Source organism: Eucalyptus grandis, chromosome 6, assembly GCF_016545825.1.
Source record: "Eucalyptus grandis isolate ANBG69807.140 chromosome 6, ASM1654582v1, whole genome shotgun sequence".
NCBI lineage: Eukaryota > Viridiplantae > Streptophyta > Magnoliopsida > Myrtales > Myrtaceae > Eucalyptus > Eucalyptus grandis.
Window position 1 is genome coordinate 42,937,204 of NC_052617.1, and position 26,785 is coordinate 42,963,988.

The 26,785-nt window shown below is 41.7% G+C and overlaps 4 protein-coding genes across 5 annotated transcripts; 1 reads left to right on the plus strand and 3 right to left on the minus strand.

Moving 5' to 3' along the window:
* Nucleotides 1-412: 412 nt before the first annotated feature.
* Nucleotides 413-4,373, minus strand: LOC104450003 (putative pentatricopeptide repeat-containing protein At3g15130). Of its 2 annotated transcripts, XR_005551863.1 has the most exons (2): nucleotides 1,979-4,373; nucleotides 413-678 (listed from the first exon to the last, which is right to left on the minus strand). XR_005551863.1 is itself a non-coding variant. In XM_039314914.1 (1 exon), the coding sequence occupies exon 1, from the start codon at nucleotides 4,166-4,168 to the stop codon at nucleotides 2,108-2,110; it is 2,061 nt and encodes a 686-aa protein (XP_039170848.1). In that variant the 5' UTR covers nucleotides 4,169-4,373; the 3' UTR covers nucleotides 967-2,107. The 2 variants fall into 2 exon arrangements, 1 of the variants encoding a protein (XP_039170848.1); XM_039314914.1 differs by lacking the exon at nucleotides 413-678 and having other exon boundaries at nucleotides 967-4,373.
* Nucleotides 4,374-5,872: 1,499 nt separating this feature from the next.
* LOC104452041 (U-box domain-containing protein 52) lies at nucleotides 5,873-10,371 on the minus strand. Its single transcript, XM_039314582.1, has 9 exons — nucleotides 10,140-10,371; nucleotides 9,593-9,645; nucleotides 9,260-9,381; nucleotides 8,938-9,165; nucleotides 8,296-8,578; nucleotides 7,719-7,820; nucleotides 7,176-7,604; nucleotides 6,042-6,812; nucleotides 5,873-5,950 (listed from the first exon to the last, which is right to left on the minus strand). Exons 1-9 carry the CDS (start codon nucleotides 10,369-10,371, stop codon nucleotides 5,873-5,875), a joined length of 2,298 nt encoding a protein of 765 aa, XP_039170516.1.
* Nucleotides 10,372-12,925: 2,554 nt separating this feature from the next.
* LOC104450004 (protein phosphatase 2C 16) lies at nucleotides 12,926-16,623 on the plus strand. Its single transcript, XM_010064372.3, has 4 exons — nucleotides 12,926-14,794; nucleotides 15,045-15,404; nucleotides 15,501-15,606; nucleotides 15,983-16,623. The coding sequence occupies exons 1-4, from the start codon at nucleotides 14,009-14,011 to the stop codon at nucleotides 16,366-16,368; spliced, it is 1,638 nt and encodes a 545-aa protein (XP_010062674.2). The 5' UTR covers nucleotides 12,926-14,008; the 3' UTR covers nucleotides 16,369-16,623.
* Nucleotides 16,624-18,697: 2,074 nt separating this feature from the next.
* Nucleotides 18,698-22,742, minus strand: LOC104450005 (DNA-directed RNA polymerase I subunit rpa49). The gene is made up of 4 exons (XM_010064374.3): nucleotides 22,313-22,742; nucleotides 21,375-21,521; nucleotides 20,460-20,774; nucleotides 18,698-19,549 (listed from the first exon to the last, which is right to left on the minus strand). Exons 1-4 carry the CDS (start codon nucleotides 22,688-22,690, stop codon nucleotides 19,142-19,144), a joined length of 1,248 nt encoding a protein of 415 aa, XP_010062676.2. The 5' UTR covers nucleotides 22,691-22,742; the 3' UTR covers nucleotides 18,698-19,141.
* Nucleotides 22,743-26,785: the final 4,043 nt, after the last annotated feature.

Consider the following 26,785-nt stretch of genomic DNA (forward strand, 5'->3'; position numbering starts at 1 on the left):
CGCTGTTTTTTCGCTAAATTTAGGAGTAAAAACATTATTCTGTCTATATCCATAAATCGCTCACTCTAACAGGTCTAAAGGAAATCATTACCCAGAGGAGAAGGTGGGCATTGATGCTGTTTCTTACGCTGCAATAAGGGAGGAGAAACCGTGAATCAGATAATTGATCTTCAGAGTCGGTTCTCTTTTTGATTTCACAAGTCCTGTGAACGAATCAGCTTATTTCGGGTGCAGAGAAATGGATGCTGTGGAAGAAATTAGCCTTATGAATTTCTAAGTTCTTTTTTTTTTTTTTTTTTGGTCAAAGTGAATTTCTAAGTTTACCATAAGAGAAATCCTCTCTCGATGTAATTCTTTTCCTAAATTGTCAAAAGTTTTTCTCTGACATGATGACATGACACCCAAAAAAAAAAAAAAAAAAAAACCAACCAATAACATTTGTTAGCAGAGGAAATCTGACGTTAAGATGGAGATAACAAATGGCAAATGAAAATCTTCAAGCGGATACTTGATTTGGCCATCGTGAAACTCTGAACAATATTTCCGAAGTTGTACCATGACCCCAGTATTTCTACGCGAATCCAAAGTTACGGCCAACTGAACAGTGCTTGGATTCAGTTTCCTGCCCCACTTTTTTTCATTTTTGCTTGTCATAATGCTCCAGATAGCCAGCAGCAACTGCCTCCGCATTGTAGTGCAGTTCAACACATGAAAACGAGATGAACAACTTAGAGAAACAATAATCTAACGAAAAAAAAATAACGATTTGAGTCACATGTCATGACTTGGCGTGTTTTGACTTGAGTTACAAGATAACAATGGCTCTTACAATGAATAAGAATTGCATGTTAAACTAACAAACAGCATTAATTACCCACTCGGTAACACATGAATTGCGAATCAAGTATGAAATGTGAAATGCACTTATCAGATCAAGTCATGCATCTTTAGGTTCAAACAATAAAATGACAAGTAAACAGAGATTCGTTATGAGGTGCCAAGATGGTGCCAACTCATTTAAAGAGATCAAAGCCAAAAAGGGGTTCATTTACAAGATAACGAATCTACAATCACAAAATCCAAGCATTTACCCGGAAGCTCTGGCGTTCCACTTTTATCAAATCAACCAAAAAAGTGAAAGAGAACTGATGATATGCACCTCATCCTAGGTGAGGGATATGAATACCTTCCTGGCACCCATAGTTCTTTCTCAACGGATTCAGTATAACCCAACATAGCAGCATATGGGCAAAACAAGTACCCAAAGCATCGCCTTTGGGTAGATGATGCTATATAAAGGACAATGAAGAAGAAGATACAGCACAGTTTCTTCCCCGTTTTGCCAGTAAACATCTATTGGCCTATCCTTTACCTCTCTTCTTCAGATTGTCCAAAGCAAGACTGCATTCCCAAAAAGCTTCCCAACCAAAGAAAAAAATGTGCTGGAACCTTTTCTTTCTACACAGTTTTACGAGGAAAAGTCGCGCTGCCACAATCCATCACCTTTTACCTTCATGACATCGGAAGGATCTTGCTGGGAATTTACCATCTTTGACACTATACCAGATTACATGTGCTCAAGCTGGAAGCGGTGCAAAAATCATACAACAAATTAAAGAAGTAAGCAATACTTCCTCCCAACTCCCAATCTCGGGCTTGTCTGGAAAAAAACAGTCTCCAAGATGATCTGTCAGGATTGGTTGGAAAGCTTATTGACAACGCAGTCTTACTTTGGACAAATTGATATGATTTATAGAGTCAAAATTTCAACTCATTTAAAAGAATCTGTCTTTTCAGTGATCTTGCTTCCCAAGCAAGCACCCTGATCACATATAAATAGCTATTTCTAGTGAAGCGCATTTTGGATATTCAGTGAAATTTTCAAAAAGAAATTTGTTGGGATTAGATTTTAGGAGATCCCCTTGCCTTCCTTTTATTTGGTTCCTGCAACAATATGCTAAGTTTTGAGCAAGCTCACCAGGTAGTTTTCTTTCGGTTCAGACTTAACATCTGTTGACTGAACATCCATGACAGCTCTAGAGACTGAATCAGGGAGTTCATCTCAAAATGTTGCCAAAGAACAGCCAAGTGAGTATCGATATCCGAATTACCAGTAGTCTTTACAAGAACACAGACCATCCTGGAACTTGTGAAATCTATTAGCATCTCTAACCATGAATGTCATACTCGAAACCTTTGATAAGCATTTAATATATTCATGACAGTCTCCACAAATCCTCAAGTTCTTAAAGATGCGGATCACACCCTCCTTGCGTTCAAGTCCTCCAGAAACCAAAGCCAACCCAATTGCCAACTTTTCACTATGAACTCTTAAGCTCTCTACCTTTGACTCGTCCTCCACATCATGCAATGCAAATCTCACCTGATTCACATAACCTAACTCTTCTTTCATCCGATTTTCCATTTCTTTCAAGGTGTCATGGATGCTATCTATGAGTGGGTGTGTGTCATCTCCACTATAAAAATAGTGAACTTTTTTGTCAATTTCTACCCAACTGCATCCTCCCACCTTTTTTAACCTCTTTTCTTTCACCTCTTCTCTTATTTTTTGGCTCTCTCTCCAATATCCTGCCTCAAGGTAAATATTTGATATCATCACATAGTTCACCGGATTAAGCTCATCCATTTTCATAAGGATCTCTCCCACTTCTCGACTTGTCTCTAGATCTCCGTGAACCCGACATGCACTAAGCAAAGTCTGCCATATTCCTACAGTGGGCTTCATCTGCATACTTTCGATTAGAGTCTTGGCTTCTCTGATGCGCCCAGCTCGACCAAGGACATCAACCATGCACGAATAGTGCTCTACTTGCCGTTTCATTCGCTTGTCGGCACACAAGCTCGAGAAGATTTCTTGACTTTCATCAATGAGTCCTGAGTGGCTACAGGCTGAAAGAACAGCCAGATAAGTTACACTATCCAGTTCAACCTTTTCCAACTGCATATCTTTAAAGAGACTAACGGCTTCTTTACCCAGGCTATGCTTTCCAAAGCCAGTGATCATGATTGTCCAAGAAACCACATTTTTTGCTGGCATTTCACTGAAGAACTTCTCTGCCTCATCCGTTAACCCACACTTGAGATACATATCCAGAATCGAATTGGCAACAGATATGTCCCGACCGCATGATAGCTTGATGGCATATGCATGCATTTGCTTGCCTTGCTCCAAGAGTGCGAAATCAGCAAATACTCCGATCAAGCTGGATAAAACGAACCCATCAATTTGGACACTGCTTTCCTCAAGTTGCTTAAATAATTCCATCGCATGTCCCAAATCTTCTTCTCGAGCATAACCGAGAATAAGTGCACTCCAGGAGATGACATTCTTATCTTCCATTTGATCAAAAACTTTCCGAGCTTCAGACATACTCTGACATTTAACATATAGATCAACAAGAGAGCCAGCAACTGCAGGCCTGCCAGAGATTCCAAACCCACTTGTAACTAAGAAAGCATGAATTTGGCTCCCTCTTTTTATGTCACCAAGATGGTTACACGCCTTAAGAGTACTTGTGAATGTGTACTCATCCGGAACTTCCCCTGCTTCTTGCATTTCCCTAAACAAAAGGAGAGCCTTCTCGGCATCATTATTTTCGAGTACATGTCCGGCTATCATTACGTTCCAGCTAATGAGATTTATAGACGGCATTGCGTTAAACATCCGAGCAGCTTCATCGATCTCGCCACATCTCGCATACATGTCAATTATACAATTGCCAACCACGCAGACAGTATCAAATCCCGTCTTGATAGATAGTCCATGAACCTGCATCCCATGATCAAGAACACGCGCGACCCCACATGCCTTGACACTGGTCGACAAGGTGAACTCATTCGGCTCGACCGGGGACCTCCTCATTTGACAGAAGCACATCAGCGCAGCCTCGGCATTTCCATCGTGCAGATAACCGCACATAAGAGCCGTCCAAGAAACGACATTTCTGTGGGGCATTCTGTCGAACACGTCGCGGGACATGCCCGCCCGGCCGCATTTCCCGTACAGATCGATCAGGTCGTTGCTAAGCATCAGATCGGAAGCGAAACCCACCTTCGTTATCGCCCCGTGGACCTGCAGCCCGTGTTTGAGTAATCTGTTTCTGGCACAGTGCCTCAAAAGATTCGCCAACCTCTGCCGTTCAATCATTGAAAATGGTGCCTTGCCAGGCGACCTTTATTTGCAAAGCTCTTCCCCCGCCAAAAGATGAATAGAAGCAGGACTTTGCATTGCGTTGGTTTCTAATGGCAAATTCCGACATATGTTTGTGCTCGACGATGATTTCATACTAACTTACGAGGAGCCAACTACCTGCGATCGGCTATCCATTGCATACTTATGCAGGTAAAACGGTTTTCAGTAGTTTCATTTGTTTGATTTCTATTAATTATTGAATAATTGCTTGCTCACAGTTTATCATGTCATTTCATAAGTTAATCTTAATATACCTAAAGATTACTCCATCTTGATTCTTCCAAAAAAAAATTTCCAAGTTGTCAGTTTTATTTATTTTTAAATGAGATTTTCTTTCTTATCACATATACTTTCACAGATATTATTAATTTATCTCTATGTGTATATTACCTTATGCCTTTTTTATTAAGTAGAAAATTTTATTCCACAATTTGGATTATGGGGATATCCAAGTTCATTTTACTTTAAAAGAATTTCAGCAAAAGTACCCTTAAAGCACAAGTTAAGTTGACCATAAAAAGGATATAAGAAATCCCTTTTAAGAATGTTTTGAAAAAAAAAAAAAAAAAAAAAAAAAAGGCACCCATTTTAAGAAGTTTAATTAATTTAAACAAATAATTTATACTTCCAAAGCATGTTTAACGAGGTTTAATATATTAAAGCCATCTTTTAACATTATCTCAGTAAAATTATATGGAGATAGGGATGCATTTTCTCCTTCTCTTAGCCCCAATACATGACATTTCCTGTGTTTGAACCCTCTTCTACTGACAATTCGGCTAATCTAATGAACCAATTGACTTCGTATCTACTCTGTAAGAAACTGATCAAGTTCTATGCTGAGTCAAGCCGCATAATCTGGGAGAGAAATTCTAGTAAACTTTCATGTTTTCGCAAAACCGCCAAGTTCATGCTTTTGCCAACTTTGGAGATTTGGAAGTAGTGGTAATCTCCGTCGGAGCAAGTGTAAAGATGGTCCCGATCCCCGTTAAGATTGAAACTGACTGATGTGATGGGAAATCTGATAAATGCCGCGAAGGTTAGAGCTCCTTCATGGCCATTTCTCTTGACTCATGACAGGTAGCTTAAGATCAGTTCGTTTCAAGTTGACATTTAAGAAGGCGTTGAAGCACTTTGTTTTACAGGACCGAAAACGAATCATGGCAAACTCATGGCTAGTTATCCGCATAACTTATATGTCATTAGATAGTAGGAATTTCTGCGCCTTTCATATCATTCGACAACTGTTATTATGAGAATGACATGAATCTCTTCATCTGAGGACTGGGTGTGGAACAATTCACGAATGACCAGCAACCTTCAACTGGCATCTTCCCGGGATTGTCTGCTGGCTTTCTGCTAGGCCGGAGAGGTCTCGATTTCCTGAAGCTATTCTTCAGACTCCATGCCTCGGCCTTCAACTTAAAGCGCTCCCACCTTCCTCTCACATTGATCTGAGTTGAATTGCCACGTTAGGTTCGTTTTCTCATTCCTTCCTGATTATACATAATACAAATATGATTGGAACGTGCGTAAGGGAAAGCTTCTATACTTGTGCAATTTTTAACTGCTGTTTTTGTCGTACCAGCCAAAACTCAAGTACCAGAACTTGGCAACTTTTTATGGGCATACAACACAGATGGAAAGTTCAGACATTCTTCAGAGAACATTTGCAGGGAGATTTTGCTTTGGGGGTTTAGGGTGATCAAAAGAATATGTTTCTAACGCTCTTAGCTCCTTGGAATGCCAAGAACCATGCAGTTATAAATGTAAAATGAGGAACTGATTTATTAAAGCAATTACTTCCTGAGAAGTTTCAAATACTAACCTGAGGGCCTTGTGATTCCATCTCAGGCACTGAACTATTCGGACGTGGGTTATACAACAGAGTCTTCTCGATAGGAGCTTTGTCATGCAACCCCAAGTCCTTCAGGCGGTTCAGCTCTGGTAGTACCTCTAAACCGAGATCTGGCCTATCCCTTCTCCTCAGCTCACAGCATCTTAAGGCCATCTTTGCCATTGATAAGGTTTCTTCCACTGGCCAATCGTTTATGGCTGGATCGAGCACCTGAGGAAATGTTCCTCCCTCGATAGCATCTTCAACTTGCATTGCCAGCCCCATTGGAGGCTTCGCCGTGATGATCTGCAGCAGCATCACACCAAAAGAATACACATCTGATTTTACTCCAAGCATTCCAGTTTGTTGATACTCCGGGTCAATATAACAGAATGTTCCAGCTGCTGCCGTCATATGGTACTCAGTCAATCTATTGGCTATTGATGGTGGTACCAGTCGCGCTAAGCCCACGTCACTGATTTTGCTCACATAGTGGCAATCCAACAGGATATTCGAGGGCTTGATATCACGGTGCACCAAGGGCTCTGGTTTTGTCTGGTGCAGGAAAAGAAGACCTGTAGCAATTTCAGCTGCTATCTTGAAACGGCTTCTCCAAGAAATCGGAGGAGTGTTGTTTTTGCAGAAGATTCGGTCTTCTAAGCTACCATTGTCCATGTATTCATACACTAGGCATCCGTACTCGGGGCATGCACCCACAAGGAGGACCATGTTTGGATGTCTCATGCGGCTGAGTACCTCAACCTGTATTGTTATTGGAGAGACCATATTGGAGAGACCATGAAAGAGGAAAGTAATGGTAAATGTTTTTTGAGTTGATCATTGGGATGCAAACTTATTGAAATCCAAATGTGTTTCTTGTGCTAAGGCCATTAAATATTCTTTGTTATGGCTTCTTTATCAAAGAAAGGAGGTCTTGTCGCCCAACAAATATTCATCTGTCTTTCAGGAGTTCTCCTATATTAATTTCTGTGAAATTTCTTAGATAAGCACTCAGTAGGAGAACAGGTCCACAGCTTTAATTGAGAGGAGCTCATTCAAATGAAAAGTAGGTTTAACTGAGAAACTACGAATAAGAGCAAGCCCTGTAGAACAAACGAGACTCACCTCCTGCTTGAATTGTTGCAGTCCCTGGGAAACATCGGGTCTCAAGACCTTGATGGCCACAGGAGTGTGATCAAGGTAGGCTTTAAAAACAGGTCCGTATCCTCCTTCACCGATCTTAAGAGAACGTGAGAAGTAATCAGTGGCCTCTTCAATCTCTCTGATCGTGTACTTTCTGTACCAAACGTTCTCCTGGGCCAAAGCATCTATTGCTCTTTTCCTCATTCCCGACTCACCATTTGTTGTATCTCCTGCATTGTGTCCCTTTTTGGCCTCAAACAACTGTCGCTGTTCTCTAATTTTGGTAACTTCCTTTGCCACTGGTGTCTCCAGCTTCTCTACTGTTGGGGAAGTCCAAGCAACCTCCCTATGAAGCTTCGGTTCCACAAACTTTATAACTTCTGCAGTCTTCATTCGCTGAAGCTCCTTAGCCTTCAAAAAGATGAGGGAAAAAAAAAATCATCTTTATCAAATTCGCAATGATGAACACGGTCATGATTCATTTTCTGTGATAGATTGATCATGATCCCTGAGCTATAGCATTACCTTTGCTTCTGCAGCAGACACTTCTTCGCATGCCACGTTGTAAGTAGACAAGGACTGCTTAAATTCAAGTTTTAGTTTTTCGATTTCTGCTTCCAGGCCTCGCTGTCAAAAAACTCACGAAAATGAGAGCAGTCATTTCATTTGATTGTCTAAAGATGAACATTCTGAGTAGTAATATCATCTTAAGCACAGCACATTTAGTGGAATTCACTAGTACAAAATTTTCTGTTGATCTTTACATATATATTAGAGCAATGTAGATGTGAATATTTCATACGGTATATGCCGTGAATGACAGCCGATGACAACAAAAGTAACAACCACCAAGCCTTTTCCTACCAAATGGCTTTGGTAAGCATGAAGAACCAAAAGAAATTTGACTTTTGCGATATGTTACATCTCTAGGACCTCAAAAAGTGCAAGATGCACCAGACTCATCAAGTAGCATGAACTTCTTTATAGACGTTTCATTTTTAAAAATGCATCCACTTTTTTACCACTTCCTTGAAGTCCTACACATAAACAAGTCCTGCAATGATCAAAAGATGTGTACGACAATGTCGTGTATTGTACTCACAGAGGCATGTGAGGAGAAAGAGCCTATGGAATTCTCTGGCACTGAGGATCCTTGTACATTCTCAGAAGATGAGCGATAACTTAACTGTCCAGAAAAATCGGTGGCATCTGACGAAGAACTTTCAGAAGATAAATTCTCCATTATGTAAGCTTCCAATGGCCGTACTGAGGGTAACCTATTTGCCCTCCAGCTGTCGAGGTTCATCTGCCTAACATCAGTACTTTTCTCGGAGCATGCACTATCAGAGCTCTGACTTCTCAAACTGCCAACACTATATGTACTCCTGTACAGCAAGAAGTCATCAATAATCAATATGCAAATTTTCATGGGCAGGAATTGCATGAATATCATACATACCAAAATCAGGTCACCATATACATTAGATTAAGTTTGTCAAGCATAACATCAGAGGCATCTTCTTACTTTGGTACCTAGTACTATGATCTAATAAGTATAGCAGCAATCCCTGCAATTTGCTATCCCCTAAAAGATTCATATACATTATGATGATCTCGATGAACACTGTTAAAACTTGTCGACAAACTGTATTTGGCTATTTGCTTTTGGAGGGCTAGAGAGTTTTTTGAAGTGCTTCATTGAATGGTCACCCAAAAAGAAAGTCGTGACAAAAGCAAAATTTACCTGTCAATATCGAAAGAGTCCGGAGTCTTTGATTGGATGTTAGGTTGATTTCCCCTGGGAGAACTCTTATTGGGCGTATCTTTGATGCATGTCGGTGCAGAAGATATTATGAGACGCCTAGTTGCGGCTCTAACGGTTTGAAGTTTATCCTTGGATATAACATAAACAGAACAGGTTGGCGGTGCTGATTTCATTAAGCTAGTCGGCACATCAGGAGTTTTGAATTTTCTGCACACGATCAGATATACTAAAACTAGTCAGCTGTCATTAGGGGAGAACTATTTAAAACACACGTACACACATGCACTGGGGAGAGAGAGACCTTGTAATTGCATTGCGACTGGACACACCAACCACAATGTTGCTGATGGAGTTATTAGCTACGTAATGAAGTAGTGCACTGGGAACATCAATGTCAGGGAGGATAATTTCCTTTGCTGCAATCTGAAATAACCATTTTCCTGGAAAATCAGATCCAAATAATTGAAATGCAAACCTTGGCGAGCCACTAAAAGGCATCTCCACCTCAAGCTTTTTGACTTTATTTTGGTACTTAAAGTGATCTTATGCAGGGGAAGTTCCTAACTTTCTAATCTATCTCAGTGAAGAAAAATAAGCGGAGTACAGTCACGCAGTTCGATTGAGCCCAACTTACCCCTCTTCGAGCACAGAATCCACGGTAGGGAAGGAAAAATTGCTGCAGCTCAGCTTCAGTTGGCGTTCGGCCTCCGCTGGGAACCCACTCCGCCTCACCTGCAACAGTTTATGCTTTTATCAATCAGACGTTGGTGAAGCCATATCGGTGCAATTGCCACGCATCATCATCACCACCCAATTCATGTCCAAATGCAGTTGTTCATCAGGATTCGAATGCAGGAGGATGTAATGCAACTTGGTGCGGTACCGCATTCGCTTGAGAACAAATCCGGTTCCCTCACACGGATCCCACAAACCTCGTCATAATAATTGTTCAATGAAAATACAAATACTCTTCAGATTAATAAGCTAGTTTGAATCTACTAAATTGCAGTACTTCTCATTTGGGCTAATACAATCTCTTGGAAGTCTCAAATCGCACTCTCGTCCATCATGATGACTGCTCCGACCATTCAATCACCGATGGTTGCGGAAACTAGGAAGCCGCATTACCACAACAGTCGAACAAAGTCCATGTCAAGCCGATTATCTTATCTGAAGAAAACACCGTAGAGCTTGATATAAAAGAAGAAGCTTGCCTGAATAATCGCCATGGGTCCTGACGTGAAGGAGAATACACTGGGAGGCCGTCTTCTTGATCAGATTCTCCACCGCCCATTTGACTGCGGATTGGCTGTTCTTGTCTCTGTCGATGGCGATCGCCGTCACGACCAGGCCACCGTTGCCGCCACCCGCTTCCTCTCCCTCCGCCGACGGACGCAAATGAGGGGGCGCCATGCACGGGGTTCCACCGATGCACTCTGCGAATGCAACTAGCGACCACGCACTCGCATTGTCGACCAAACTCTCGCCATCCACGACTCGCCCTCAGAGCAGGATCGTCGAACGCTTCTCGCTCTCGCTCTTTCTCTGTGTCTAGCTCGCTCTGTGCTGAAGCTATAACGGGCGGGAAGGCGTTGCAACCTTCCAACAGAAGTCGAGTGAAAAATGGTTTCTTTGATCCTTTACGGCCGTTTGTCTATTCTGGACTGTGCACGCCCGCCTCGCTCCCTCTCGTTCGCATGCACGCAACGCCCGGACATAACGGCCTTTCTCCCTTCGCTACGGACATCATCCCGAACGAACGTACATCGTTGAACGGGTCGAGCTAATTTCCACATCACCACTCCTTCCAGAATGAGTTTCTAAAAATAAATAATCAATATATTCATGTATATATTTAGCCAATTGTGGACGAGAGTTTATGTTATTTGAGGATTATGACTAGTAGAAAAACATAGATTTGAATCTAGAAAGTGGGAAACGCATGGAGGGACATCGGGCGAGCATTGCGGCGGACATTTTGTTATTATCGACAACGACTTGCGAGCTATGTAATTTAATCAACTTCGATGATGGTACGTTGGAGGAGAAGGGGTAATGGTATGGTACCCCCTAAAATCGAGGTACTATCTTCGCAATTCAATATTTCGGTTTGCCACCATCTTACTTTTGATTAAATCGTTTTATCAAACTTTTATGGCTGAGAAAAAGATCTCCGGAGAAGGAAGTTTTGGGTTCTTTTTTCCTCAACAGGAAAAGTGGATAGTTAGAAAGGGAAAATTATACATGTCCTTGTTTTGTGAATATTGTGTAGATTTTATCTTCATTTCTTATGCAACGTAAGTAACTTTTGTAGCGATATCTGAGAAATCCTTGTTAACTGTATAGATGAAAGTAGAACTATGCACCTCTTGATTGTCAAGGTTAGCCCGCCATAGGAGTACTATTATCACTCCGAAGATGACTATGCTATTTGTAGTTATTTTCCAAATCAACATTCTCTTACAATCCCAGCCATGGATTTTTCCTCGATTCAAATCCAGATACTAAGAACGGATCACCTAAAAACATATCGATACATAAATTATATTTCCTCAATTCAAATCTAGATACTAAGAACTGATCACCTAAAGAATACACAATACATAAATTATATGATTTCTTAGGCTGCGTTTGACAGTCGAGATAAAATTTGGGATAGGATATGATTTATCCTATTCTATGTTTGGTATTCGCTCAGGACAGGATAGAGTCAGATATAAGGATGATATAGGTCGGATAAAATTATCCCATGGGAGAAGTAGGATAAAGGTGGATAGGATTTCTAATGTTCATAATAAAAAATTTATTTTTCTCGAACAATAAACTTATTAAATTAACAAAATTGAAATTATATTTCAACATAAATAATATTTGAATTCTAATTTAAGAAATTAAAAATTAAAAATTATTTTTAATTAATATTATTTTAATTTATATATTCAACTTGAATTCTATCTTATAATAAACATTCAATCTATAAATTATATATTTTAGGTATTTTTGTATTTTAGGTATGTTAGTACAATTTGATGCAATTTTATTAAAGAATGATGAAAGGGGATTAAAGAAATAATAAAGAAAATAATATAAAAAAGAGGAAAAATAAAATAAAAATAAATTAAGAAATAGTGTTACGAGAGATTTTCACCATCGTTGTTTATGAACATTTAGATTCATTTATAATGATATGCCGTTTATATCAAAATAATGTACATGATATGATGTGAATATATTCGACTTTAATATTGCGATATACCAAGCAATAGACGGAATATAAAAAAATTTCAAAGTTTTATATCCTATCTTATCCAGTCCTATCCCGATTAGAAATTCAGATGATCAAGCGTAACCTTAGTATACTTATCCCTCACAGGGGAATCATCGCAGAACTTGTAACATTTGTGTTTGGAAATGAGAAAATGCATTGCTTCTCATTATGAAAATATGCACTTTATTCTTTTAACGATGGGCAAGCATCAGATTCCTATACCGTGATTCGTATGAAGGAGCAAAAACCCAGTGCCGCCGATATATAGAGTTGGACGGTCCCGTCGAAATATAAAAGATCCGAAAATCACGGGGAATGGAACAGTGCTCGAATGTTCACTGAACCTCACCGGCTTTTGGTTCGTCCTAGAAAATATAAACAAGTAGAGATGAGGTGCACCGCAGGAGTCGCACTCGCATGCACGCACTGTCTGTTAGACGTTTCTGGTGCCGCTCTGTTTTGCGGCACTTTCTCCTTTTCCTGTTTTTCTTTGTTGCTTTCCTCGGGGAGTCCAGACCTAAGAGACACGTGCCACCTCGAAAGGGTATGAAGTGTCAAGGACCCACGAGCGGTTTGTCTTTGTGGGAGCTTTTTCTTGGTCCAAGCGCATTGAATGATGTAACATAATTTCATCGTATACGTGTCCCCAAAAGGTGTGCATGAGGTTAATTAAAAGCATTACCAAGAGAAAATTCTTTAAAAAGAAAAAGAAACGGATTGGAAAATTCAGGAAAATCTTTTCTAGGTTAGAGGTTTCACTCAACACCTTTTCATGCTCGTTCCTTCTTCTTTTTTTATTTTTATTTTTTCTTTCTCCTTCAAGTCTTTTCTGTTTCTTCAGCTGGCGAGCACCCCTTCGGTTGCTGCTGAATTTTTGGGTTCTTGGTCGGAAGGTTAGTCTGGCTGAGATAGTTGGTCTTTGCAATACCCAGTTGATAGGGTCAGTATGGTATATGGCGAATTTTGTCGGCTGATTTTCTGGGTTCTGGGTGTGTGTTCTGAAGCAGAAAATCGAGAAAGCGATAGAAGGAACATCTTTCTTTAAGGGGGGGGGCCTTGATGGGTTGCCTCAGATCCAGGAAATTCATGTGTTTTTGTGGAAAAGGTTGCCTTTTTTGGGGTTAACTTGTGATTCTTGTGCAGTTTTCTACCTTTTCCGGTTCTTTATCGTGACAATCCTTTTCTTCCTCTTCCTGGGTTTGGGATTTGGATAAGAGCTTGAATCAGGTTGTTGCCACATCATGTAAATGTGTTTAAGGTTTGGTGGTGGGTTAGAAATTGTTTTGTCCTTTCTGGGGCTGGAGGAAGAATCGGGAAGAACTTAATGGACTATATAAGCCCTTGACGGAATCTGATAAACAAACTGCAAACTTCTTTGATTTTTCCGGAGCTGAAGATGTAGATCTGGTCTCAGTCGTCAGATCCGATTACCCTTTTGATACATCCGTCAATTTCTCCTCATGCCCATCTTTTTATATGAATCTCGAATTCACTTCCTGTTAGCTCTCTTATTGGTTCGAGATTGGGAGTCAACGACACAAGAATGAGATGGTGTTGCTCAGTCTCAGTCTTGGAACTTTTGTGCCCATCTCCTTCTTGATCGATGGAAATTGAGGGGAGTTGAGGATGACCATTAATGATACCGCATAGAGCATTTGTGACAACATAAAAAGTGAGGATGTGTTGCTCAGTCCCACAAACATTTGTGCGGTCTCCTTGTTGAGTGATGGAAATTAAGGGGAGTTGAGAATAGCCATCAACAATACCAAAGAGAGCATCTATATGGAAGAAATGTCTCCAGCCATTGCAGTAACTCTTAGTGTAGGTAATCTGGTACGTGATAACTCTGGGATTTCATCCTCTGCGGAAATTACACGGCTCAAGCTTGTGACAAACGCTTCAAATCTGGTGTCCACTGAGTCTGTATTCTGTTGCCGTGTTGATACTGCTGATTCTAGTTATGTGAGCAATTTGGCCACGGATATGGCACGCGATGATGGTGGTGGTGGAGCTAATGAGTCGGTGATGGCGACTGAGAAGGGAGATCATTTGGTTCCTAATGATAACTCGATGCAAGATAATGATGAGGATGAGATTATGTCAGTTGGGGAAGACACCAGCTTGGTTACCGCCGATGAGTTATTAGCAACAGGCCAAGTGGTGATAAAAGCAGTAGAAAATGATCAAGTTCTGGCTGAGGCCATAATTTTGGGAAATTCCGAGGTTCCTGCAAGTGAACTTATAGCAGCAGTGAGTTCACAAGCTGAAGGCTCTGATATTTCAATCCTGAAGGCTGCTGCTGTGGTTTCTCAGCTTCCAAAGAAGAAGAGTCTCACCAAAGGAGGCATAAGGAGTGTTTTCGAGCTAGATTGTATACCTCTCTGGGGCTCGGTGTCTTTATGTGGGAAAAGACCAGAGATGGAAGATGCTGTTACAACAGCATCACGGTTCATGAAAATTCCTATCAAAATGCTTGTTGGTGAACACATGATTGATGGGATTAGCCCAAATTTAACTCATGTAACCAGTCACTTCTTTGGTGTTTACGATGGCCATGGAGGTTCTCGGGTACATCCTCTTTATTCTTGAAATTTATTCAGCTGCCTTTTCTATAGTGACTAGTTTAATTTTCCCAGAGACCTTTTTTTTTCAGCTCTCAAGTTTGGATTATTTTGACTCCTGCGTTAGTTCTAGATGCTGAGAATTAATTTGTGTAAATTTTTTTGTATCTCGCTCATGACTTGTCACCAAAAACTTGTTTTGTTGAGATTTGTGTTCTATATTATCAATCAGCATTGTTGGAAAATTTGTGAGGCAGGTTGCTGACTATTGTTGTGAGCGGATCCACCTGGCTTTGGCTGAAGAAATAGGACAGGTCAAAGGTAACATAGGAAATGGAAGTGTTGGGGAAGCTAGGCAAGTAATGTGGGAAAGAGCCTTCACTAATTGCTTTCAAAGAGTTGATGATGAGATAGGAGGAAAAGTAAGCAGAGGCATCCCTTCTGATCATGGAAATGCTTCAGCTGCCAGTTTCAAGCCAGTTGCCCCAGAAACAGTCGGTTCAACAGCTGTTGTTGCTCTGGTATGCTCTTCCCACATTATAGTTGCAAATTGTGGTGATTCGAGAGCAGTCCTCTTGCGTGGCAAAGAAGCCATGCCCCTGTCAGTGGATCACAAGGTAAGCCAACTTTCTGGTTTTTTATGCCTAAAAGTTAGAGAAACACAGCTTATTGCAGGAGATAATTATGTTTCTTGGTGGCTGTGACTTCTCCAGCCAGATACAGAGAAGGAGTATGCTCGAATTGATGCAGCTGGGGGCAAGGTCATACAGTGGAACGGCTACCGTGTCTTCGGTGTTCTTGCAATGTCAAGGTCAATTGGTAGGTGTCTCGTGCAATTACTTGTGTTCTTATTTGTTTTTATACCATCAAATATTTACCTGATTTGTGGGGTAATATAGTTCTGCTGAAAATCATGTCACTCAAAGGAGCCTTTGAGCTCGTAGATATTTGGCTTACTGCTATCTGTGTTCCTTTTTCAATTTTCTACGTGATTCCAACATAGCAGATTAAGCTAAACCATGAGTGGATATGGTTTTAGTAGCTGATCCGTCAGTGATCTTGTAGGTGGCTGCCGTAGATTTACTCTGGATACGTTTGATTAAGGTTTTTTCGTTTCAAAAACCATATCTACTCGAACTAAACTAGTACATTTCCCTCGTCTCATTGCACTTACTTGAGTTTGACCTTCCCACAGGCGATAGGTACTTGAAACCCTGGATAATCCCGGAACCCGAGGTGACATTTGTCCCTCGAGCTCGGGAAGACGAGTGCCTTATCGTAGCAAGTGATGGGTTGTGGGATGTGATGACCAATGAGGAGGCATGCGAGGTGGCGCGGAGGCGGATTTTGCTGTGGCACAAGAAGAATGGGGTTCCTTCATCGCCCTTGGAGAGGGGCAAAGGGGTTGACCCTGCAGCACAAGCTGCCGCTGATTACCTCTCGGTGCTCGCGCTTGACAAGGGAAGTAAGGACAACATCTCGGTGATTGTGGTCGACTTGAAGGCTCAAAGGAAGTTCAAGAGCAAAGACATGATGGAGACACGTTCACCCGCCGGCACCGGCCACCTGGGGCAAGAGTAACTAATAAAAATATTAGAGAACCAAAGTGATTGTAAGGGGACATAAACTTTGGTCCATCCATTTTTCTCATGGGCTTCAATGTTTGTGCGAGATAATAAAAAGTAGAGTGTTATCATACTAAAGGTAGTAGCGGCAAGCGCACCTCCAACGCTATCCCTTTGTGGACATGTTGAGACCTGTTTTCAGCAACAGTTCGACTGATGTTGTTGTGTAACCGCTGATGTTAAGTTAAAGTTCATTACCTTTTAGTGCTTATACTAAATTCTGTGAGATTTCTTTCTGATGCTCGAATGCCTAGCCGATGTATTTAGACAAGCCAACCGTGCAAAAACTCAGGCAGAATGGGTGCCGCGTAGGACAGCCATGCTAGAAGAGAATATGCCTAAACCATGCTAACCGAAATGGTCACTGCAAACGATTCCAAAATGCCTCGATCCGAAGCGCCTTCCTCTTAACAAACTGATGCGGCTGTTGCGAGGACAAGAAATTCCATTCGGCTGCCTCCGGCGCCTCTTTCTCAACTCCGGGATCTTGAGAGGCACAGGAAGCTTGGCATGAACACTGCTACTTTCATGACAAGTTCGAATCGAGACACTTGAAATGCCGTCCTACGGTGACTGCACCCGCACGCAGATCCTTAGCATATCAGTCCGGAAATCTTGTGCAAACAAAACGAGCACTAGGACGTGGCTGATCAGAAGGTCGATTTCCTTGGAAGACAACCGCTTCGATCTGGTATCAGAGAACATGGTTGGAAATTCTGACGCGGTGTGCTTCAGGTCCTGTGGTTCTTTGCAGGGGAAGCGCCAGCTGCAGAAGGTATGTTCAGAACAAATTGAGCATTAGCATCTCCTGCCAGTCGAGATTTGCTTACATAACGTAGTGATCAATTTAAGATGTTTAGTCCTCTTCAAATAAGTAAATGCTATTCAGTCAGATAAATGACCAAAGAAAGCAAGTATGACCATAAGACACAGAACATGGCCACAGCAGTCTTGGACTGAATATTTAAAAGCTACAGCAGCCAGCAGCTACTCGATCAAGAAATGTTTGCTTGAATTAAATAAACTTCCTCCACTGAACTCGCATTGCTTTCCAGTTTGGGGTTCAGATCAAGTCCAGCAATGAATCTTGACGAATTAGCTAGCACAAAAAGAAAAATGAATTGATTAGATGTCAAAAGTACATAGGCACCGCCTTCAGGCGAGAGTGTAATTGTGATGCCTATAAGTCTAGATTGAACAGGAGAAGTCTTGTGAAGTAATTTATAGGACAGACCGATCTCAACATGGTAACTATTTCAAGTGCTCCTCTCAATAGCTAAACCTGCACAATTTGGAAGAGCTCATCATTGAGGACTGATCGGTCATCTTGAGCTTTAGTGAGGTGCGAAGTTTCTTCTAGGCACGAGGATGCTCACTTTCTCCCGGAGATGAAGAGGGATATTGCTTGTCTCGTTACCCTAACTGGTTAGCATAGCCAGCGGGCGGCAGCCTACAAATTGACCTGAAACTGGAGAATGTAATTATATGTGATTGCCCATATCTCAAGAGTCCATCAGCTAAGGATAAGGCTCCTGATGCAGTTTATGTCAAGAAACTGAGGATAAGGTCATGTCAGATTCCAGCATGGAGGTACTGGGAGATAGAAGGGTCTGACTGTGAGAGTCCCATTCAGCTCCCTAAATTCTTGCTAAAGGGGAAAAGGGGAGTGAATTTCGTGTTTCCCTTCCTCGTGGCTTGTAGCAAATCTTATCTTGATCAACATTTCACATATTCCAACTTAATAAGCATTGTTACCATCAGTTGGCAGCTAACTACTGCCAGGACGGATTCACGTGGCTTTGGACGAAGAAATGGGACAGTTGAAGGATGAGACGGATGATGAAAAGTGTTGGAACGCTAGGCAAGCATTGCGGGAAAGAGCCTTCACTAGTTACTTTCAATAAGTCATGCGTGAACGATGATGGAATTGCTTCAGCTGCTAGTCCTAAGCCTGTTGCCCAGGAAACAGCTTTTCAACAGCTGTCGCTGCTCCTCTTTGTTCTTCCCACGTACAATGCTGTTGCTGATTTTTTTTTTTTCCTTTTGGGTCAGAGTTGCTGATTCATTAGCAGGACTCCATACTTCACCTTATAAAACAGATCAGACAAAGGGCAAGAATTGACCATAATTTCGCTGGAAACAAATAATATCGCATTATCTTCAATCTCTCAAACTCAAGTCTGGGAATGAGTACCCCATACACCGCACGACAGTAGCGAGTCAATAAGACGCGAGTCTTCAAATTTCAAATCAAAATTGATGAAGATGCACACGGCACGAGCAAATTGATTGACCGGATATATCATTAAAATTATTACATGAAATACTCTCCCCGCATACGGGGCCAACAGGAGTATATGTTCTCACACTACACAGAGAACACGCAAGGGCGTTATCAGTGCGCACTATGACGAGGGAACAAAGTTAACTAAGCTTCAAAGAGATGCAAAGGAGTCAAAACTATACCAGAAGAATGGTGCTTGCAACAAAATCGCACCAATGCAGGCGTGCTCACATTTATAAAGAGGTACATCATGCAAACTTGATTAAGTAGACTCGCTGTAGATTTGCTTCCAATGAAGATAAACATGTCCCATCACAATAGGATGCCGAAAGCTAAAAGAAATATATATAAACTGAAACTCCCGCCGAAACGAATTCCAATTCTTGATTGGAAGCTGCTCCCTCTTAACAAACTGTTGCAAGGACAAGAAAATCCATCCATCTATCTACCTTCGGCGCCTCCTTCTCAACTCTGGGAACTTTAGAGGCACAGGGAGCTTGGCATACAACACATTTTTCTCTCGCGAGAACTTGCATCCTAAATGCTCGAAATGCTGTCTTATGGTTACTGAACTCATCCTCAGATCCTTAGCGATATCTGTCGGGTCTGTCCGAAAATCATCCGCAAACAAAGTGAGCACTAAGACATAGCTGATTAGAAGATCAATTTTCTCAGAAGGCAGCCATTTAGATTCGGCGTTGGAGAACATGGTTGAGAATTTCTGACGCAATATGCTTGGGGTCTTGTGGTTCTTCGAAGAGGATGCACCGTCAGCAGAATGCTGATCTTTGAACTTAATAAGGTGGTTGATATACGATAATATACAACCAAGTGTTTCCTTCTCCATCTCATCCTGCAGGTGTCGTGAAACATTCAAAAGCTATATAATTGAAAGAGGAAAGAAATTTGAGAGAGATGAAAAGGAAGTCTGAGAATTCAAGAGCGTATGTTCAATTAACAAATTAAGGATTAGAATCTCTTGCCAGTCAGAGTTGCTAAGATAGTTAAGCAATTTCAAGATGTTTAGTCTTTTTCAAACAAGCAAAATGCTATTTAGTCAGATATTGACCAAAGAAAACCGGTACAAACATTAAACAAAGAATTTGGCCACAGCTGTCTTAAGGTGAACATATAAAAGCAACAGTAGGCAGAAAATGCTTCATGTATTTGCTTGCTCGAGTCAATTAACAGACACTTCGTCCACTGCCTGCAGTTGTATTTTCCAAATTTTGTTGACTCAGATTAAATACAGCATTGAATCATGATGAATTAGGTAGGTAGCCTATAATCATAAAAGAAAATTAAATTGACTCCACGCAGATTTGGAAGTGTATGTGCACTATTGGGGGCAAGTAAATTTGAAGAAAGTTCGACCAAAAAAAAAAAAAAATTTGAAGAAAGTTAACTTTGCGACACTATTTTCTCGCACTAAATAATAGGGATCCCTTCATTGCAATTGCAACTGCAACTTTCCTTTTTCATTTTAATCATATTGTGCCTGACAAAATGAATCGTGATGCATTCGGTAGCATGCACTGTAACATGGCAAATCACAATGAAAAAATACAACCTATAGATAGCTTTGATAGAAGGAAAGGCATTGGTTTATTGAACGAGGACCTGCATGATTTTGTCCAACATACAAATGAAGAACCGTAATCTTCCCAGTTTGGTTAATAGCTAATAAAACTATTTTCCACAAGAACAGACGAAAAATAATGTCAATTATAGAAAAAATCGTGAAAAAATGCAAAGGTGATCACCTGCGTTTCCCCCAGTTTATGGATCCTATTGCAAACAAATGTTGGGTAAGCATCAGGAGATACTTTCTGTCCTTCTTCAAGAAATTGAAAAATATCCTTGATGTAATCCCACTCTCCTTTGAGAATAATTTTCTCTAGGGGATAGGCATCCTTTGGGACAGTGGCAGATGAGTTGTAAGGGGGGATATTGCGAGCAATATGAGCATCCGTGCTTTCAAGAGCTTCCTTGTTTATGGCGACTTCCTTAATCTTCCTATCCAAATCCTTCTGAGAGTTGGGATCATCTTCTTGCCTTAGAGATTGCATTTTTTTATCCTGTGATCATAAAAAACTTTTCACGTTGTGTATACTTCCATAAAGGTCCAAGCAATTACTATTAAGCACGAGATTCTCCAAATTCCCACTACAGGGCTACTCAAACTTTATCTTCCTCCAGAGTTTGGCTCAGCCCATGGTTCACCGTACTCATGAACAGTAAATGAAACAGATGAAAATCATGCAAGGTAATCACAAAAAACGGCATTATAAAATCGCAATTTCCAAGGCTCCAATGGATAGACAGTATGCAGTGAAACTATGAATGAACACACGCCCAGGCACACAAACACATTCACACACATAAGCATGTGAAAATGCACAAGTGCACATAGAAAGACAATCAAACAAGCACATGCAATTAACTCCTATCCATATGCACACATGCCTAAGCATAAACCATTACTCATAAGCAATCCTGCAAAATAACTGACTGATAACTATGCATGTTGAGAGGAACAGATGAAAGCCCTTTATCTTTCATGAATAAAGAGCTTCCAAAGAACATCAGCACGGCACAATCTTAATAGAAAGAAACTCAACAAAATTATCTCCCATGGATCAATAGAACAACAGATTATAGGTTAACATGGATCATACCTGAGTTACCGACCGCTTAGTTCCAAAGAGTAGATTAAGTTCTCTAACTTTATCAGCCTTCTCTTTTGCTGAAATCTCTCCCCTACCCAACTCAGGGGGCTCTTCCTCAGGGAGATCTGATGCCACTCTTGGTTCCAATCTGAATATCTGCAGCAGTACCACATGAAATTCGAATGCCTTAAATAACAAAAAACAATATTTAGAAGCAACATGTAGAGGAGTGACAGGTGAGTATCTTTGAGTGCAAATGGTGTTCTGTGACCACATGAGCTGTCAAATCTCCAAGCGACTCTACTTCTGACATTCTTAGATGAAAGTTACTGATACATTAAACAATTTTTTTGGGAAGCAACATTGGTCTGTAACACAGTAAAGTAACTGCAAGGAAATATTTCACTCGTTTTCCAATGTTTAGCAAAATACAGATGCAAACTGATTATGTACTCTTAATAAAATCGAAAATAACAGCTGGCTAGGAACCACATCCGTTGTGCGTCAAACTGTTCATTCTTGTAATCATCTCTGGCTTGATTGATAGCTGACTCCGTGGCACTGACAGGCCACAGAACTGCTTGGCATTGTTTCTCCACTGCCGCCATTCAGCCTACTCACCTGAACCTTTGCCAACAAGAATCACCCTCCAAAGTTCCAACTTTCTTTACGAGCGACACCCATCTTGCTCTAATTTGTTCTCTAGAGAAATAGCTCGCTGACTAAACAATTTTTTCCTATCTGATTGAAAACAATTAACCTCAAAATTCTTCCAGTACTCTGTACAACGTAACTGATATCACAAAAGCATAACTTCTCCTCTAATCATCCCTTTCCAACCGACCGTACCATATCAACCAACGATAGAACCGAACGAAATCGCATAAAAGAAAACAAGAAACGAATACCCCCCGCGCGAAAACCCTAAAAGAATCTCCAGCACTCACCTTATTACAGGCGATAGGGACGACCTTGAGCGTCTGCGACTCCTTGTCGAGCACGCCGAGGGCGTAGGTGCAGGACTGGACGCCGGTGTACTCGCCGGAGGAGCTGGAGCCGACGAAGGTGACGTTGGACTCCGGCGGCCTGACGACGAGCTGGAGCCTATTGGGCCACTTGCCGTTGCGGTAGACCCTAACGCCGGGCTCCTCGGGGGGGTCGCCGCCCCCGCCGCCCCCGCCGGAGGAAGGGTCGAAGCCGGAGGGGAAGTAGCCGACGAGGGGAGGGATCTTGTCGGCGCTGTCGGGGAGGGCGTGGATGGTGGCGCTGAGCTTCTCCCTCGGCCGCTTCTTGCGCTTGGCGGGCGAATCTCCGGTGTCGCCCATGGCTGGAGGAGAGGGAGCGCGTCCGCGGTCGAGGAGTGAAACGGAGGTTTAAGGAGTGAGGGGTTTCCTTTTAATAGCGAGAATCACATAAGGAAAAAAGAAAAATTTCGACTAAAGGCACGAAGTGTGATCGTTTTCTCAAGTAATGATTTAAGGTGAATTTTCTGTTTAAAAATTGTTTCGTTATTTTTTTCTGGAGAATAATTTTTTAATAGAATAATGCATTTGGTAAACTTGTATAATTTTTTTATATTTTAATATTTTTATTTTATTTTTCCTTTTTTTCTTTTTTCGTTCTTCCTTTTGGCTAGTCACGACCTCGGCCATAGGCGGCGATCGACCAACAAGGGCCGACGGCCTTGCCCAGCCACGGCGAGGCCGAGCTCACCTAGCCACTAGCGAGGCTCAGCCTCACCAGGCCATCACCAAGTCGACATCACCCAACGGTGGCCCAACGAGACCGAGCCTTGCTGATGGCTAGGCGAACTCGGCCTCACCGAGGGGGCTAGTAACGCTCCGACAAAGTCGTCAGCCAAAGAAAAAGAAGAAGAAAAGAAAGAAAGAAAAAAGTATTTCTCGGAATTATTTTTGGGAACAAGGAAAAAGTTTTCCTACTTCTTGTTTATGTTCTAAATTTGTTAGGAAACAAAATAATAGATTTTTGTTCCTAGGAACAAAAGTGTAAATAAACGCGTTTCCATTATTTTTTTGTTCCTCGGAACAAAAGAACAAAAATTTGTGTTCCAAAGAACATAAACAAATTTAAACAAACAACCCCTTAAAGTAAATCTTATTTTTAAAAAATGTTAGTGGTAATGATTATTTTAAATAAGAGGCTAATCTTATTTATTGGTTAAATAATCTAACCAATTAATGGCACTTTCATCCAAAAACAATTTTAATCTTAAGTTTAGCTAAATTAGATTAAAAATTATAAAGCCAAAATTTTTTTAAAAAGAAAAAAAATACTAGCTCGCTCGCTTGTGGTTGCCACCCCATCGCCAATAGGTCGTTAGGGGGTGTTACCCATGTGTCATGGGTCGACAATTTCCTTGGCCGTGGAAGGGCTCGTGCAACGTCTCACAAGCGGAATTCACCAGGCCAACCTTTCCTCTGTAGCTATTCCACGAATAATATGGTGAATGCTTATTCGTGCAAGATCCTACCACGATCAGCTTTGCTCGAGCGTTTAGTCCATCGAGTGAGATAGCAGATCTCTTTAGGCTTAACAATTGGTTTCGGTCTACCATGGCCTTGTTAGGAGAGCGACATCAACTCCCGACCAGTTTGTGTACGGAAAACCAACCCGACTTTGGTGATATAATTTTTCTATCCTAGAACTCTAGCACCAATCGTCTGACGTGACTCTCATGGACCAGTTGTGTTCATCCCTTCTGCCTTCTCACTTTTCACTCAATAACCCCAAGCACCACTCACAAGTGTCACTCTCATGGACCAATTGTGTTCATCCCTTCTGCCTTCTCACTTTCACTCAATAACCCAAGCACCACTCACAAGTATCATGAGTACGGAAGGATTCACAGACCATGGCATTCTCCCCCACTCAAATTCACAACGCCCTCTGTTCTGTCATTTCTTTGCGTCCCTTAACCATTGACGCGCCACTTTTTTGGATTTCACATCGAATAGTCACGCTTACCCAACAAAACAGGATTTGCTCCATTAGTAGCCTCTTTTGATCTCCACCGCTCGGCCATTCTCAGTCACCTACGCTTTCTTTGGCAAGTGTGGCATTTTTCTATAACCGCATCTTTTGGTAGCACCATTTTTGAGCTTCTTTGACCCTAGCAAACCGAAATGAGGTTCTTTCCTTGTTGAAAACATGACAGTAAACCTCTTCTTCGAATTCACCGATCGATCTAGGAACATTATCTCTATTCAACGATGATTAAGTTCTTCTCCAACTCCCTATCAGCTCGGTGGGAACTGACTCGTCCTAGCACCCTACCATCCTAGGAGTAGAAAGCCCAGCTTCGTTTGAGCATCTTTTGCCCAGGCCATTCACTTTCCGCCCACTATGACCGGTACCATTAGTACGTATCAGTTCGACCCACACTAGAGCTAGAAGTTCGATTCTCCAACTCACTCACTTACTAGAGTATTCCTGCTCTGATACCATTGTCACATGCTGATAGTTTCCTTGGCCGCGGAAGGGCCCGAATGGCGCCTAACGAGTCGAATTCGCCAAGCCAGCCTTTCTTCTGTAGTTGTTCCACAAACAATACACCACGCCTAGCTTCGCTCGGGCGTCTAGTCCATCGAATGAGACAGTAGATCTCTTTAGGCTCAACAATTGATTTCGGCTTGCCATGACCTCGTTAGGAAAGCGACATCAGCTCCTGACCAGTTTGTGCACAGAAGGCCAACCTCTCCTTCAGAGCTCTAAGTAATATAATCTTTCTATCCTAAAACTCCTAACACCAACTGTCTTGACGACACTCCCACGAACCAGTTGTATTCATCCCTTCTGCCTCCTCACTCTTCACTCGATAGCCCCAAGCACCACTCATCACAAGTGTCACGAGTATGGGAGGATTCATGGACCATGACACATGCCTAGTGGTATTGTTGGTGACCCTCGAAGAAAAACATAAAAAGGAAAGGAAAAAAATAAAGAACAAAAGTGCTCTTAATCATCCGATGAGATCGGGTCCTCTTTTAAAACTTATATAATCACTTTAAGTCTTTATTTGAAAAAATTATGGCACTTAAAGACTCTTAGGGCTGTTTGGCAACGTGCCAAACAAGTGCTGCATTCCGATTTTTGTTCTCGAGAATCGGTTTGGGACGAGAATCGCGTTTGGTAAAATTTTTGTTCAGGAACAATTTTGGACAAGATTTGAGAATAAAAAAAAAATATGATTCTCCGTCCGAGAATCGGAAAAAGAATCAAACGGTGAAACCCTCGCTCTTCCCTTTCGTCATCCCGGTTGCCGTCCGCCACCGCCGCCGTCCGCCGCCGGTCGCCGGAGGCTCGCCAAGGCAGGCGAGGTCGGCGACCTCGCCGGTGGCGGGCGAGCCTCGCCCGGCTGCCGGTGGCTCGCCCGGCCACCGGCGAGGCTCGCCAGCCTTGGCGAGGCTCGCAGGCCCGGCGAGGCTCGGCCGACGAGGCGACCTCGCCGAGGGCGGCGATGCTCCGGTGAGCGTCACCGGCCGAGATGAAGAAGAAGAAGAATAGGAAAAAGGAAAAAAAAAAAAAAAGGAAAAGAAAAAAGTAAAAAAGTAAAAAAAATTATTTAAAATTTATTTAACAATTAAAATAAATTAATTTGGAACAGAATCAATTAACACGGTATCAAACACAATTCTATTCGAGAATCAAAAATTTTGGACAGTTACAAAACGTGCTTTTTTACTCGAATCGGTTTCGAATGAGAATCAAAAATAATCATTTTAATGAATCAACTAAGAGCAGTAATCGTTACCAAACGCGCCTTATTTAAATTAAGATTCATTCTAAATTCTTATTTAAGAAAATGAGAACATTTCGGATTTTTATGTAATTTTTTGACTATGTGGTATGTATGGAATAGAGAAGTTGGAATCAAGATTAGCCTATGGGAGCCCACTAAACCCAATTGAATAACCTTTTTGGAACTTGTAGAAGGAGCCAACCCGACTCGTTCCATCATTACTCGGCCATATCTCGTATGGGCTTGAGGGCTGACCATTGCATTGGGCCTAAAACCTTAATTAATGCCCGCTCAAAGCCCACCCTTGTTTTAAATAGTTTCGCCATGTCCTTGCACATCACTCGCTACTCTACTCCTAGCACATATCGGCAGAATAATTTGAAAATATTGGGTGATCCTGGATCGCCAAGTCAGCGTAGTCTCTAACCACTCACGAAGCGCCACGTGGAGAAGTGGCCCTGCCTCCAATGAGATTTTTTTTTTTTTTGAATAGTACCTCCAACGAGATGGGCGATCGATTCTAGTTTGCATGGGACAAAATATGATGATGTCATGTGATGTGATAGTTCTTATTATACGATCACCCCTTCTTCCCTCTTCATGATGAATGGTGACAGTTCCTTGTTTGAACCCGACGACACCCTAATGCCGTGCTCATTTT

What these genes read in the sequence shown, in the direction of transcription:
- LOC104450003 (XM_039314914.1), bottom strand. Translation starts at nt 4,168, where the DNA reads ATGATTGAACGGCAGAGGTTGGCGAATCTTTTGAGGCACTGTGCCAGA.
- LOC104452041 (XM_039314582.1), bottom strand. Translation starts at nt 10,371, where the DNA reads ATGGCGCCCCCTCATTTGCGTCCGTCGGCGGAGGGAGAGGAAGCGGGT. An exon ending in AGTCGCAATGCAATTACAAG is followed by an intron (nt 9,166 to 9,259) that starts GTCTCTCTCTCC and finishes GATCGTGTGCAG; the next exon opens with AAAATTCAAAACTCCTGATG. An exon ending in TGGAATCACAAGGCCCTCAG is followed by an intron (nt 5,951 to 6,041) that starts GTTAGTATTTGA and finishes TGGCATTCCAAG; the next exon opens with GAGCTAAGAGCGTTAGAAAC.
- LOC104450004 (XM_010064372.3), top strand. Translation starts at nt 14,009, where the DNA reads ATGGAAGAAATGTCTCCAGCCATTGCAGTAACTCTTAGTGTAGGTAAT. An exon ending in ATGGCCATGGAGGTTCTCGG is followed by an intron (nt 14,795 to 15,044) that starts GTACATCCTCTT and finishes TTTGTGAGGCAG; the next exon opens with GTTGCTGACTATTGTTGTGA. An exon ending in CCCTGTCAGTGGATCACAAG is followed by an intron (nt 15,405 to 15,500) that starts GTAAGCCAACTT and finishes TGACTTCTCCAG; the next exon opens with CCAGATACAGAGAAGGAGTA.
- LOC104450005 (XM_010064374.3), bottom strand. Translation starts at nt 22,690, where the DNA reads ATGGGCGACACCGGAGATTCGCCCGCCAAGCGCAAGAAGCGGCCGAGG. An exon ending in CTAAGCGGTCGGTAACTCAG is followed by an intron (nt 20,775 to 21,374) that starts GTATGATCCATG and finishes TTATGATCACAG; the next exon opens with GATAAAAAAATGCAATCTCT. An exon ending in ATAAACTGGGGGAAACGCAG is followed by an intron (nt 19,550 to 20,459) that starts GTGATCACCTTT and finishes CGACACCTGCAG; the next exon opens with GATGAGATGGAGAAGGAAAC.